Source organism: Chionomys nivalis, chromosome 3, assembly GCF_950005125.1.
Source record: "Chionomys nivalis chromosome 3, mChiNiv1.1, whole genome shotgun sequence".
Taxonomy (NCBI): domain Eukaryota; kingdom Metazoa; phylum Chordata; class Mammalia; order Rodentia; family Cricetidae; genus Chionomys; species Chionomys nivalis.
Window position 1 is genome coordinate 50,768,663 of NC_080088.1, and position 14,644 is coordinate 50,783,306.

Genomic DNA, 14,644 nt, shown 5'->3' on the forward strand with positions numbered 1-14,644 from the left:
GAGAAACATAAAAGTCTAAATTATTTATCTAAGAAAATATTTTGAGTTTTAAAAAATAATTTTGGGTTGGGAATACAAGTTAGGGTAGGAAGTAAACTAGGAACAAAACTTTGGACTCACCAAGAATATAATACATAATGGAGTATTTTCTCTGAATTTGCCAAATGCGAATGGGCAATCAAGAGCCAGAGAGAGACCGTGAGCTCAGTGGGTTGTGAGCATGTTTGTAAATTCAATCCCTAGATTACACAGGTGGTAAGAGAGAACTGACTCCCAAAAGCTCTCCTCTGCTTTTCACATAGATGCCATGGCAGATGTATGTACACACACACATTCACCATGTAAACAAAGATTTTAAAAGAAAATATGAAGCAAATTAGTAAACACAATACAAACAGAAGCAGGAAAGTAATAAAGAGAAAACATTAAGATTTAAGAAATAAGCCGGGCGGTGGTGGCGCACACCTTTAATCCCAGCACTTGGGAGGCAGAGGCAGGCGGATCTCTGAGTTCGAGGCCAGCCTGGTCTACAAGAGCTAGTTCCGGGACAGGCACCAAAGCTACAGAGAAACCCTGCCTCGAAAAACCAAAAAAAAAAAAAAAAAGATTTAAGAAATACTGCACATGTCTTTAATCCCAGTACATAGAAGGCAGAAGGAGGCATATCTCTTAGGCCAACCTGGTCTACTGGGTTCCAGCAAAGCCAGGGCAATATAGAGAAACCTAGTCACAATAAAAAACAAACAAACCAGAATTTGTAAACAATAAAGAAAAAAACAGTGAGAAAAAAAATAACATGATTCTTGGAAAGAATCAATAAAATTGAAAAAAAGTTTTAATTTAGAATAGTTAAGAAAAAGAGAGAAAAGATCCAAACTGCAAAAACAGGAAATGAAGTGACATTATTACATCATTATAAACCTAAAATTCCTACTTAAAGAAACCATAAAATTAAATCAGTGAAATGAATAGACAGAGTTACCTTGGGAGGAGTCAGAAATTCTCTTGTCTGACCTGCCAGTCACCTAGTGTTTTCAAAATTAAAACAGTCCATCCAAAGGCCAATGATCTCTACTGAAACTACCACCCAAGAAACAAACTATACAGTTTAAAATCAGTCACATTAACCACCTATCAAAACAAAAGTAAATTATACATTGGAGAATAATAGAATTCAGAATCTTATGTTTCAGGTAATATTTTGTGGGCTGGGAGCAAACCAGCAAGCAATACAAAAATACCCTCACTGACTATCAAATGCTTATCTTCTAATAGGCAAGCAAGTATAATAAACATTAGTACATGTTTTCAGAAGCATAGAAGGAGTTATGATTAAACCCCCACTCTCAATAACTAGGCAAAACCCAAAAAAGTACAATATTTAATGCCAAGTCTGAGTGTTTTACCTCTAGGTAAAATTCTGGAGATTACTTAAGATGACACACTCCACTCAACAAACTACAAGAAGCTCATTCATACAGTCGAAGCAGAATGGTAGGAGATGATATAGTGAGTTCAGCAGGACAAGGTGAATATAGAAACAAGCTAAGTAGACTGGCATTGATTCTAAAAGGAACGTGAAGCCTCTGAAATATTGTCAAACACAAAAATCATATATTTGAATTCTTTTCTTTAAAAAGTACTAGTCAAGCCGGGCGGTGGTGGTGCACGCCTTTAATCCCAGCACTCGGGAGGCAGAGGCAGGCGGATCTCTGTGAGTTCGAGACCAGCCTGGTCTACAGAGCTAGTTCCAGGACAGGCTCCAAAACCACAGAGAAACCCTGTCTCGAAAAAAAACAAAACAAAAAAAAAAAAAAAAAAAAAAAAAAAAAAAGTACTAGTCAGCCGGGCGGTGTTGGCACACACCTTTAATCACAGCACTTGGGAGGCAGAGGCAGGCGGATCTCTGTGAGTTCGAGACCAGCCTGGTCTACAAGAGCTAGTTCCAGGACAGGCTCCAAAACCACAGAGAAACCCTGTCTCAAAAAACCAAAAAAAAAAAAAAAAAAAGTACTAGTCAAAGCTAAATAAACAAGAGACTTCAGAAAAAAGCATGGTTAAGGACAGACCTGTTAAGAAGAAATTTTAAAATGGTCATATTATGGAAAGAAGAAATTTTAAAATGGTCATACTATACAAAGCATCCTAAGATTCAATACAATATCTACAAAAACTCCTTAATAATTTTTACTGAACTAAAGGAAAGAATCCTAAATTTCATATAGATAAAGATCCCCAAATAGACAAAGCAAACGTGAGTAGAAAGAGGAACAACCAGGAGTGGGCCTGGGATGGTAAACACCACAGTAGCAGGACTGAGCCAGCGACCTAGGCCAGAGCAGGCCTGAGTTGGGGAGCTCCACAGGAGTGGGGTTGAGCTACCTAGGCCAGAGTGGGCCTGAGAGAAAGCTCCCAAGGAGCGGGAGGAGATCCAGACCAGGGACATTTTTGTAGGAAGGACTGAGCCAGCAACCTGGGCGGGAGCAAGCATTGAACAGCAAACTCCACATGAGCAGGATTGAGCCAGGAACCTGGGCTGGAGCGGCCTTGGACGGTGAACTCTATGGGAGCAGGAACTGATCCAGACCAGGGACAGTTGCAGAAGGACTAGGCCAGCGACCTAGGCTAGAGCAGACCCTAAGAGAGACATACACGGATCTAAACTACATGGGAAGTAGTAAAAGACAAGATCTCCTGAGTAAATTGAGAGCATGGGGATCTTGGGAGAGGGCTTAAGTGGGGGGAAGGTAGGGAGGGGAACAGTGAAAAATGTATAGCTCAATAAAATCAAGAAAGAAGGAAAGATAGAAAGTCAGCATACCACAGAATACTTCTAAATTTATGGATATAATGGCATTTTTCAGAGAAGTCAAGTCATAGAATTAGCCTAGGTTACCACTTGACAATGAATGGGTAAGAAAAACAGAGTAAGATTCAACCACAAGAAGAACTAAATCACATCATTCACAAGAAAATGGATGAAACCAACGAATATTGTATTAAAAAAAACAAAGAAACACGGCCTCTTGAAAAAGATAATTACCATCTTATACCTCACATATGGGATGTAGATGAAATTAAGATGAAGGAAGAGGAGCTGCAGGGAGTAGCAAAAGCAGAAGTGAGATCAGCAAATCTCTGGAGATTACTGGCCAGCATTCTGTCTCAGAAGAAAAGATCAAGAGCACCAAGGAAGACATTCAATGTTGACATCTGGCCTATGAATGTACATGCACACTGCCATATGAATACATACATGTAACTCACCGCTCAACTAATATATTTAAGAAAAGGGAAGGATTAGAATAATGTTTTAATAACTGTAGCTTCTAATTTCCACAGCAATATTTTATGCCTCTGTAAATATGTTCCTTAACATATACATCAACACTCTTGAGCAATGTGTTTTGGTTACCTACAAAATAGGAAGATTTTAAATTTAAGATAAGCTTTGTGGTCTACATAAGCTTTGAAAAATAGTTTTTATATTATGACAAAAAACTTAATGTTATTTTAAGAAATATGTTTTGTTTTCAGAAAATGGTTAGTTTTACAATTAGTGGTAACCATGTAATTTTTCCTTCCTTGTTTTTTTTTTTTTTTTTTTGGTTTTTCGAGACAGGGTTTCTCTGTGGCTGTGGAGCCTGTCCTGGAACTAGCTCTGTAGACCAGGCTGGTCTCGAACTCACAGAGATCCGCCTGCCTCTGCCTCCCAAGTGCTGGGATTAAAGGCATGCGCCACCACCGCCCGGCTCCTTCCTTGTTTTAAAATGCAAATACCTACAACAGTAGGAAAAGAAGGAGGAACAAAGGAGAACTCACTGTGATTTCTTTTTCCATAACAAATACTATCAAATAGATGCCCTAAAACTGACAGAAAACAGAAAGAACAAATGAAACACTGAAATGCTCAGAAAAAAGTAACAATATTTTATTTCAAGCTTACCTTGCTCCTAAATTTTCGATGGTTATATATTCATCCTTTCTCACCACTTCAAACTGCAAGTGATGGAGAAAAAAAGCCCTAAAATAGTTCAATTTTCAAAATTCTTTAAGTTCTTAACTTCCACATTTACAAAAAGATACTTAGTATAAAAGCACATTGACTATAAAACAAATGACACAAGCTAAACAACACAAAACACCATTCAGGTGACAAATTACAGTTGCTCTTAAAAGCAGTCAATTTAACATTATCATGTGATTTGAATGCTGACACTGAAATATAAAGATATAAAAGAACAATAAATAGCAAGACAAATGATAAAAATAAGTTCATTTATAGTTCTAGCTTTAATTCTGCTTATTTTAAACTAAAAATTTCAAATATTCTATGAATTAAAAACTATGTGTACTATGTTTTATTTAACAGGTAACAGATGTACATTAAACATACATTAGTTATTTACAAACTAAATGGTTCAGGGCCTGGAGATAGAGCTCAGCAGTAAGGTATACTTTGAGCATGTTGAGGCCCTTTATTCAACTTGACCTTCTACCAAAAGAGAGAAAGAGTCAGAAAGTCTAAATTTATTTTGAATTTAAATTGGAAAGAAGTAGTTAAATTATCATACTTTATCATTCTTGGTCTATAATATATTCCTCACCACTAGTTCATTGATGGTATATTTATCTATTTCTACTGTTTAGATTTTCTTATACTTAAAGATCATTTAATATACCATATAAAACAGGAATAAAAAGGGCAGAGAGCTGAGTTACCAAAACTAGAATGTAGCTAGGATTCTGTTGTTATTGTTAAGAATATGCCAAAAATAGTACTACAAAGAAGGCAGGCAAGAAAAATCAGGAAAAGTCACTCACCAAAATTTTGACAATTCCAGGTACATCGCATTGTAGCATCCTTACCATGTCACCTGCACATCCATCTTTCAAACATTTTTTCCCACTAAAACTCTAAAATCGTTCATAGAAAAATATAAAATTATAAAATCAGCATTGTACAAATCTAAGGCACTTAAGCAATGAAGGTTAGAAGCAGATAATGTTGTGTGACAAACTGAATGATATGAATAAATTAAAAGTAAGCTGTTCAGTTACAGGTTCAAAAACAGCTTTTACCCAACACCCCCACCCCGCCCCAAACACACACTTATACTTCCCTACAACACAACACTGTTAGAATATATGGACTTAATGTTTTTCCCAGGAAGAATTAGGTCTATTAATTAGACCTTTGTTAGTGACGTGGTCACTGGCATGAAATAATGTCCATAAAAGAATGGGTAAGGGTGCCTCCAGGGTGTGTCAGCTGAGAGCAAGTGCATGTGTGGATAGTTATTATTTAGTAATTCATGCATGACAAAACCTATTAAGGTTTGTACAAAAATGTAAGTACTATTTCTGGATAAGAATTCATAGTTTATTACTATTTTGATCTTGACTTTACTGTGCGACCTAAGTATGTACTACTCAGTAGAAATGACAGATAAGAGATTTCAAATGTTTAAGTAGTCACTATATAAGCAGAGCAAGTGAAATGAGTTATCAATCTTTATTTAAATAAAATCAAAGTTCAACAAAAAATTAGTGAGCTGTTCAATATATTTTTTATCAATGTGTATGTATGTTGTAACATTTTACTTTAATTTTTTAGATTCAAACTTTTTAAATTTTTTTTAAAAAATTATTGAGGTATTCATTTTTCTCCACTCCCCTCCCTTCCTTACCTCTTTCTTTCTACTTTCTCCCTTAAGGAGCTATAATACAGCCTAAAGAATACAAGAAAATCCTGAAAAGAAATTTTAAGTAACATGTACTCAGCACAAAGTGTATTAAATTTCCATAAGCTACTTAAGGATTCTAGAGAAAAGGGAGTAATAAAAACAGTGAGGTTTCTGGCCCTGATCTTGCCATTTCCTCTGGTTAATTTCTATTTTCTGTACTTTTCTGTCTAATACTGAGAAAAACCAATTGTCCCATCAACTACATGGACTTAAAAGTATCTATGTATCACTTTAATGCCTTATATGCTTTATTTTTATAGTATGACATGCCAGTTTATTGCCTTTATCTGCTCACTCCCCCACAAACCCTATGAAATATGTACACCTCTCTGTCATTTCAGAGCTGATAAATATTAGTCACAATGGTGTAGTTACCAGTCTAATAAAATAAAACTGGAACTTGGTTCAAGCTAGATTTGATCCCAAATCTGCCACCTCCAAGTCCAATGTTCTTTTCTACTGTACCCCTATTGCTTAAGGGCATTTTTCTTGTTTACATGATGTAAAATTTGTAAAACTTAAAGTCACAAAATAACCATGGCAATAGAACGAATAATTAATACAGAAAAAAGCTCTGGATTTCACTTTAACACTAACTCTATCACGACTGACATGACTATACCTGAACACTAACTCTTCTTCTCCTATTCCAACTTTCAAATTGAATTTACCCATAAAATATGAGTGTCAAGGAGACAAACACCAGACAGAACTGAAGGTGGAAAGCACGAAAAAGTGAGTGTGAGCACAAAAAGAACACGGGGAAGGGAGTGACATGCTGTGCTGTGGGAGACAGTGCAATACCTCATCACTTTCTCCTGGATACTTTAAGTTCTTGAACTTTTTCCAACAAATTTTATGGAAGTAAACACAGCAACTTTTACTGCACATTAGCTGAAAAAATCCCTTGGAAAAATATAGATACAGAAATATAATTCATGTTAACATAGAAATACCATCTGAAGTCATTTTAAAATTCTATAATTTACAGATTATACTTTATTATAATACTGTTTTATACAACATTCAGAGTTAGCAAAACCTGTATATACCAAATGAACTTCTGATACTGTAGAATTAATAAAGTCAGAAAAATAAGGACAATAAAAAAGGAGAGAAGGGCAATAATTTGAACTAGGCAATGTAAAATTTTCCATATTCTATGGTACAAGAAAATAACAAACACCCTCAATTTTTTTTTTTTTTTGTGGAACACGCTATCTATGCATCCCCACTTTTACATTCCTCTTTTCCTCCAGCTCAACCCACTTCTGTAACATTATTCTTTGAATTCCTCTGTTAACCTCCCAAGAGACCTGGTGAAAGAGTTCCATGTCTACTATATTTTCCAAGAATAAACTGTTGTACTCTCTCCAGGAACTACTTCCTTTAAATAGAAATTCTCCTTAGATTACAAAAGTCTCAACTATAACCAGAACTTTTGTTACTACATGACATTCATTTGGTTGAAATCCTGAAGCTACTCTAAACCATAGACTGACTTATCACAGCCCCAAAGACTTGAATACTACATCTCTCTGCCTGTCCTACTTGTGCAGAGAAACCCACAGCTGAGATGCTAGCCACTTTATTTCAGAAGCAGAATCTGACATGTACTGAGAGTGATAGTTCTCACCCTGATTCAGAGATTACAAGATCAAAGTGGCTCACATTCCTGCTTTTACTCTTTCTTCACCCAAGGATTCACACAGAGAGAATGATCACTTATTTAGTAACATGAGCCCTGAGAATTAATCACTTCTAAGTATATATGCCACTTTTCCCAATTTCTACCATTTTTCTTTATAAAGCAGAAGAAAATTTATCTTTTTATTATCTTACTTTTGAGAACTTCATAAACACTGCATTTAACATCACTTTTCGCCTCCTCCCTCTCAAATTCATCTTTTTCTTATTATTGTACATATACACACATGTCTGAATGTACATAGTGTGCATATATATATGCATATCTGTATAAACAAACTATTGGCTCAACTTAGTGTTGTTAGTCTGTACATGTACACAAGACTGACTGAATAATCTACGCTGCAGCTCCTCCTTGTAAGAATCTGATCGTCCCTTTCTCAGCAGACATTGACCATCTTGGGAAGGGACCATGTGGAATTTTCCCTGTTTGCACTGGCAGGTCAACTTCTGTCATTATTAGGCAACCACATGTTAATATTCAAGGATGTACTTTCCCTGTCAAGTGTAGGGAACACTATGTAGCTTCTGGGCTTCTGGCTCTTATAATCTTTCCACCTCTTATTTTTTTTAATGATTTTACCTGAGTCTTAAGTATTGGGAGTATGTGGCAGACTTATCAGCTGGGGCTGAGCACTCCATAGTTACGTGTGTGTGTGTGTGTGTGTGTGTGTGTGTGTGTGTGTAAATGCTGCTATGTAACATTGGGTGATATTGCTTTCCACAAAAGCCACGCCTATCTGACAAAAACCACAGAGACAGACAGAAGAAAGAAAACTCCCTCCCAGTTGTTGGTCAAAGGAATAGAAGAGTTCCCCAAAACAATGCAAAAAATTGACATTTCCTTTAGTTGACTTCCAGAGCTTTAAGATAAAGCCGTATTTCTGCAGACACCTCTAATATCAGACACAGAATTTGGAGCAACGGAGCAAGAATTGACTTGGAAGCCTCCTCCCTAAATTCCGCTGTTCACGGTTACCAGAATGTACTATAAAAGCTGCTGAAGAAGAAGAGTAAACTCTAGTGTTACTCAGCTATAAACCACAACAACGACTACACCATCAAGATATCCACAATGATGCAATGCTGGCAATATTATCTTGGGGGTAACCAAAAGCTGTCTATTGGATTTAAGGCCTACTCAGTGGGAGGGAACTTGTGCTTCATACTAGAACCTAGCCAAATATCCTTGGCTGGAGAGGTAACATGCCCCAAAGGAGAACTGATCATTGTCATTTTCTAAATGTATAGCCAACATATAACCAATACAATATCTAACTATAGTCTAAATATTTATCCTTATTCCCACAGATAAGTGTAGCTCTTACCACTCATCAAAGAAGCTTCTTTTTGCAACAGAGATTATTTCAGAAATCCACAACTGGTCAAAATATAGAGAACAGATTATTTTACTGTATGAATGATGGGCAAATAGCTTCAGAGGCAGGTGAATATTACAAAAACTTCAGCAAAACCAACCTATTCTTCTACTGATTCATAGAATATAATTAATATTGACTGTGAATACATGTTCTCAGAGACAAACTACTTCTTAATTATATCATATTATAATTAAAGTAAATACTGTTCTTTTTTTTTCACAGAGCTGGGACAAAATCCAGGAACCTGCACTTACCTCAGTAGAGCTCTGACAAAGAGCCACATCCTACACCTTACATAGTATTTTCATGTATATTGCTAAAATAATGTTAACTGTTTTATATTCTATGACATTTAAAATCATTAACTGATAATTATGTTACCTTATAGTTGGTGTTCTTTAAAATGTCAGCTTCACAAGAGCGCTCACAATCAAGATAACTGCAAATGGTCTGTTTCATTATATTACTTTCAGTTGTTTGGATAAAATTATCGAGAACATCCTAGAATTTAAAAACACATACTCTTGTGAATTATCTATAATAAATTAAGCCAGAAACATATCCAAGATTTACCTTAAGTAACATGCAAGGATCCCATTTTAAATTACTCTGTGTTTGTGTATGCATGTATGTATAATAGTAACACAACTTATTTATCCAGTCCAAAGTAAATAAATAGAAAAGCCCTAAACTAGGAAAAAATGGCTATCTTACAGATAGAAAGTAGACAAATCTATGTTTGAATCTCTATTTTCTCTTCCATATTCTAAGCCATGGTATGTTCTTATCAGGAACTGTATACATATTTATTTCAGAATTAGAGCCAATCAAGACACAATGACAGTGGAACTACTACGATGGTGCAATATGACAATTAATGGTACAGTGGGCAGAAGAATGATACAGAAATATTTATCCAGTGCCACGTCATAGCATGGAATAAATTTTCTCATTTTAAACTAGTTAACTTTAAGCAAATTACATTATATTATTTGAGTTAGACAAGGGCCTTAATACCTTTTAGAGAGAATATGTTATATCAAGTAGTAACAATATACAACGAATATATACAATATGAAAAGTAACCCTTTACAGGTTATTTAATGAACCGTAACAACATATATAAATTTTACAAAAATCTGACAGAAGATATACCAAAATAACAACAACAAAACCAATAACAAAAAAAAAAACACTCAAAAAAGTAGTAATATTAGCAAATTAGTCTATTCATAGGGCAAAGACTATGACTAATAAGCATCAAAACAATAAAAAAAATGAGAATTTATCCTTAACAACTCTTAGAAAGAAAATGGAAAAAGTAAAATAGGTTACATGTAAAAAGCTAAAAATCAGACTAACATCAGATTTTTTTTAAAATAAGGTTAAAGGATCGAAAATAATGGAGAAAAAAATGTAATGTGTTAAGCTGTTTGTCCTGTATTATGTTTGTATACCATTTGTGTAGATTCCCCATGGAGGGCAGAGATGGGGCACTCGATCCTCTGAGACTAGAGTTATAGATGGTTATGAACTGCTGTTGGGTCTTGGGATTAAATCTGGGTCTTCTGGAAGAAGTGCCGGTGTTCTTAACCACTGAACAATCTCTCCACGCACCAGGAAAAATTTTTAATGATGGAAAAATTATTTGAACCTACAATTCTATGTCTAGGCAAGGCATATATAAAGTTCACAAAAATAGATTATTTTGAGAATTAAAAGATTTCAAAAAATTTAGCTCCCGATTAAGCACTTAAGCTCGTGTTGAAGTTACACCAGTCAAAACAAGAAAGAAGGCCTAACGTAAAACTTCAGTTCTGAGACAGAATTTTACACAGAAAAGAGAAAGATAAAAATCATCCCCAGGGTGAGGCCAATTTAACAAAATTCAGTAAGATGAGAGAAGTGTGTGCATGAGAGATGGGAGAGCATGTGTATACTTAAAGGAGATGATATCTATTTAAGAGAGTTCTCTAGTCCCAAACTGTTATACAGGAAGGGCAAGACAATACCTAAAAAAATTTAAATACTAGAAAAGCTTTCAAATAAGGAGGGGGGAAAAAGGCTATCTAAAGATCATAAATTATAGATGCAGACAATGAAGCAAAAACTGGACTTTTAAGTCTTTAGTTTTTAATATTTTTCAATAAAATTGCCTCTATAAACTTCTTTGTATGAAATAAAGTGAAACTAAAAGTTTGAATACTAAGGAAAATGATTGAAGGGAGGAAAACAGTAAAAACATTAAAAAAAAACCAATTAGGGACTGTTTAGATAGGAAAATTTGAATACTTTAAAAATATACAAAATTACTATTTAGTTAAGTCCATTAAAAGTCCTTTTCATCTTGACAATGGCACAAAATAATCAGTCTACTGATTACTCATAAATGCATATTAAAATACATCATTCTGAATGGAAGTTTATAAAATTAATCCTTCCAGTTCTGACAACTGAAACCTGATTTTGAACTTCTATACAATACGCCTCTTGATTTTCAGGGATGCTATTAGCCTTAAAGGCAAAATAAAATGTAATTATTCAAAAAGATTTAAAGTAAAAGTTTAGTGAAAGATTTGCTCTTGAAATGTCTACCAAGAGAAACATAGGGCTATTTCCACTTTAAACAAAGCAATTCAATGGCTTTGCATTAAAACTGCCAGAAGGTCTGGGGAGATAGAAGCTCTCATTCTTTATAATGAATATACACTCGTCTTCTGTACTAAGAGGAAGTAAAGAAACAACCATCAACACCTTTATCATGCAATAGCAGTGGCTTCATGAGTCTACCATATAAATGTTATTCTAACAAAATGCTATCAGAATATACAAAGAGAATTTTACGTAAGAATGAAAAAACTGCAAAGTTTTAGGTTAGACTATATATTCAATAATACATACTAGTAGACACAGAGTAAAACTTGGTGTATTATACCAATTTTAATAAACACGCAGGAAATTATTAATGTGTACATCCATATGTATATAGAGAAGCAATTAAAAGGGAGAGAAGAATAATTTCTCCATTTGAATAAAAAGGAGTAAAATTAATTTTTCTTTATAGATAAAGGAGGTATTTTTCTAACCAAATGATTTAGTAATATGCAAATTAAACAAAAAATAAAATAGCAAATACAATTATATAAAAACCTTAATTATTAAACATGTGTTTTTTAAAAGACAAATATTAGGCTAGTTAAGCTACTCGTCTTTGTATCTTGAAAATGGTAATAGTGATTCCTTTTTTATATCTAAATGTGCTCACATTCTGCACCAGGTAATAAAATTAATTAAAGTTCTTTCTTACACACAAAAAATATTGCCAATAAAATAATGTATTATAGAATATTAGACACTTGATTTTAAGGTTACTTGTTAAAGATTACTTTGAGTTGTCACAAGTTGTGAACTATTTTTAATAATTTCTTACTTTGAAAGTTGTAGGGAAATCTTCATCATCTGTAGGATCTACGTCAAACCAATCATCATCTGTATCTCCTATTTCTCGCAAGCTTTTGTGAAATTCTAGTAGTCCTCCATTATACCTGCAAGGCAGTTTAAAGTAAATGTCAGTTTGAACTGGACTCAGGTGCTATATAGTTTATCAATGAGGGAACCAGAAACCCAAGGAAGGTGGTGATAACCTCTGGCATGCTGTAGAAATACAAATACTAGGTCTCTCACCTGTGGTAGACTGGGATGAAATACAGGTAGGAGGGGAGGCACTAGGTTATGTAGTAGCTCAAGCTTGAACAGTATGGGGGCCATGGTAATTAAAGGGGTTGTAGAGTTGGTTGGCTTTTGTTAACTGTCTTGGAGGCCTTGAAGAAAGAGAATGACAGGTATAGGTCAGCCAACTATAAGTTTAGCATGCACTTTGAAAGCCAGAAGGCCTCTAAGGCAGCATTTAAATTGATTCTCATTTCCTATACTCAATGTGTGCTGAAATTAAGGGCCAAATTTAATTAGAAGATAGGGCAAAGTATAAAAGTAAACAAATGCACAGCCTTGACAGGCTATTATCAAATCAGGACACTCTGTAAAAGCTAGAAGAATACTATGCTATGATAGTTTATAGAATTCTAACATTATATCATGTCAAAACTGAGGCCTGAATTTTATAATAAAAGGTAAAGCACCTGCAATAAGACTTCAGGCCGAGCCTCAACGGGACTACTATTCTAAAATTAGGGGTTTGATAATGAATAAATAGACCTAGATATCTGAAATGAGGATATGTAAGTGAATGTGCTCAGAAATTGCAAGTGTATGAATTATTGTTTACCAATTTGACTAGGAAGGATTTCTTCTTCCTTGCTAGAATACAGCTGCGCCCCCCATTATTTAGAGATCATTAAAAAATACCATCAGAGATGCATATCCCAAAAGAAGAAGACTATCTTCTTCAGATTTTTCTCTCTTCACTCACTGCCCTTGGACCATGACAGCTAGGATCAGACATGGCCCAAGATGGAAATCAAAGACCAAGTCCAGGAAGAATAAAACACATATATATTCATCTAGTAATTGTCCAACATGACTGATATGGAAGAAACATGGAAGTAGATCCTAAGAATGTGAAACCAAGGGAAAACACAAGCCTTAATGAGGAAGTGGATACGGATATAGGACAACTCACACACAAGTCATGATTCACTATTCTTTTTTGGGGGGCGGGTGAGACAAGATTTCTCTGCGTAACAGCCCTAGTTGTACTGGAATTAGCTCTTGTAAACGAGGCTGTCCACAAACTCACAGAGATCCACCTGCCTCTGCCTCCTGAGTGCTGGGATTAAAGGTGTGTGCCACCACTGCCCATCTAATGATTCACTATTCTTGCAGGGACACCTGAAGCCAATCCTAACATGCTTTCAGAAACTTGATACAATTATGGTCAACAGTAAATGAGGTACAAAGGCTGGAAATTTCTTGATATAGTATTAATAGAATCAAGAGGTTCAAAGGGTTCTAACAGGGTTGCTCTGTAAGAACACAGAACCTATCATATTTTGGGAGTGTAAAAAGCCCTGCCGGGCGGTGGTGGCGCACGCCTTTAATCCCAGCACTCGGGAGGCAGAGGCAGGCGGATCTCTGTGAGTTCGAGGCCAGCCTGGTCTACAAAGGGAGTTCCAGGACAGGCTCCAAAACCACAGAGAAACCCTGTCTTGAAAAACAAAACAAAACAAAACAAAACAAAACAAAACAAAAAAAAGCCCTGAGTGAATTTGGTCATGGTCCTGTCAAAGATCCTATAGCTACAGACTCAAAAGAATGGCAAAACCTTTCTTGGAGGACAACTGTGAGTGCTGACAATTGCATGTAGAAAATGTGCAACGTAGTTTTCTCCCTTTGGACACTTACAGTCTAAAGAATGTTCCACTATAGACTACTCCTACTGACATTAGCTAAAGCTGTCTCCTTGATCCAGCTACATAAAAAGCCCTATGTCATTGATTATCTGAACTATTACTATTATGTAGTAACTCTACCTCCTTGTTCAGCTGTATGTAATAATTCTGCCTCTTTGTTCAGATCTATATAATAAACATGCTTATTTTCCAGGGCTTTGTGGTCTCTCCAGCCAGGAGTCCAGACCACCTGATCCAAGTTTTGGTCCATGTGTCTCCCTATGTTTTTTTTTTTTTTTTATTCCCTCAATGCCTGAGTCATGTCTGTTCCTGGAGTTGTACTGTATATAGCAATCACAAATGTTCCTGGAAGAAACACTGACTAATGCACTAAGAAATATAAAGGGCATCATTAACTCTGAAAAGCTCCTCTACAGTCCAGGGAAGAAGAATGCATAGT

General features: G+C 35.4%; 1 protein-coding gene across 5 annotated transcripts in view; it reads right to left on the reverse strand.

The window, feature by feature from the left end:
- Positions 1–14,644, reverse strand: part of Dzip3 (DAZ interacting zinc finger protein 3) — a 74,398-nt gene that overhangs the window by 36,160 nt on the left and 23,594 nt on the right. For all 5 annotated transcript variants that reach the window (XM_057764175.1, XM_057764172.1, XM_057764173.1 and 2 more), the window contains 5 exons: positions 12,267–12,381; positions 9,218–9,337; positions 6,552–6,653; positions 4,825–4,917; positions 3,947–3,999 (listed from right to left, as the gene is read on the reverse strand). In XM_057764175.1, the coding sequence (XP_057620158.1) occupies positions 3,947–3,999; positions 4,825–4,917; positions 6,552–6,653; positions 9,218–9,337; positions 12,267–12,381 (483 nt within the window). The remainder of the gene's footprint in view (positions 1–3,946; positions 4,000–4,824; positions 4,918–6,551; positions 6,654–9,217; positions 9,338–12,266; positions 12,382–14,644) is intronic.